The sequence below is a fragment of the Acanthisitta chloris genome, unplaced genomic scaffold (genome assembly GCF_000695815.1).
Source record: "Acanthisitta chloris isolate BGI_N310 unplaced genomic scaffold, ASM69581v1 scaffold23729, whole genome shotgun sequence".
Taxonomy (NCBI): Eukaryota; Metazoa; Chordata; class Aves; order Passeriformes; family Acanthisittidae; genus Acanthisitta; species Acanthisitta chloris.
The window spans coordinates 58899-59429 of record NW_008690127.1 but is presented as its reverse complement, the minus strand read 5'-3'; the positions used below and the strand labels follow the sequence as shown (position 1 = coordinate 59429).

General features: G+C 48.8%; 1 protein-coding gene across 1 annotated transcript in view; it reads right to left on the bottom strand.

The window, feature by feature from the left end:
• Positions 1–531, bottom strand: part of MGLL (monoglyceride lipase) — a 60439-nt gene that overhangs the window by 1150 nt on the left and 58758 nt on the right. The window contains exon 7 of the mRNA XM_009081705.1: positions 1–138. This exon is cut by the window's left edge and continues 63 nt beyond it. Coding sequence (XP_009079953.1) covers positions 1–138 — 138 coding nt within the window. The remainder of the gene's footprint in view (positions 139–531) is intronic.

Sequence of the window (531 nt, the reverse complement as noted above, 5' to 3'; positions counted from 1 at the left end):
GCCGTGTAGCACCAGGATGGGCAAAGTCAGCTTGGGCAGAGCTCGCTCAATTCTGGCAATGGCATTCATCAGCTGGATGACAAAGGAGACCTTCATGCCACCATGGTAGACCAAGGGATCAGACGTGTAAGACTCTATCTGGCAGCGAGAAAGAGGTAATTTAAGGTTAGCAATATTTCATGCAGATAAGGAAAAGCAGATCAACCTGGCAGTAAGGATTCTCTTCCCTTGGCTTGCAGTCATTTCCTGCTCTCTCAGGACATCCTGCCATCAGTGTCAAGGTCAGGGCCTTTACTGTGGCTTCCCAGAACTGCTCACACAGCCTGGCATGATCTTTGCTGCCTGTTTCTCTCTTAACACCACTAGAAAATACTCAAGCCAAAGCTCTGTCTACAGGGAAATAACCAGCGTCAGACAAAGACTGTTCCCATGGGGGCACCTGCCGCGTTTTTCTCCTCTTCTATGCCCTTCTGCTGCTCAAATGTGACATCCCTTCTGCGTAACTTGAAAGCTTTTCTGCAGGCTGTTATA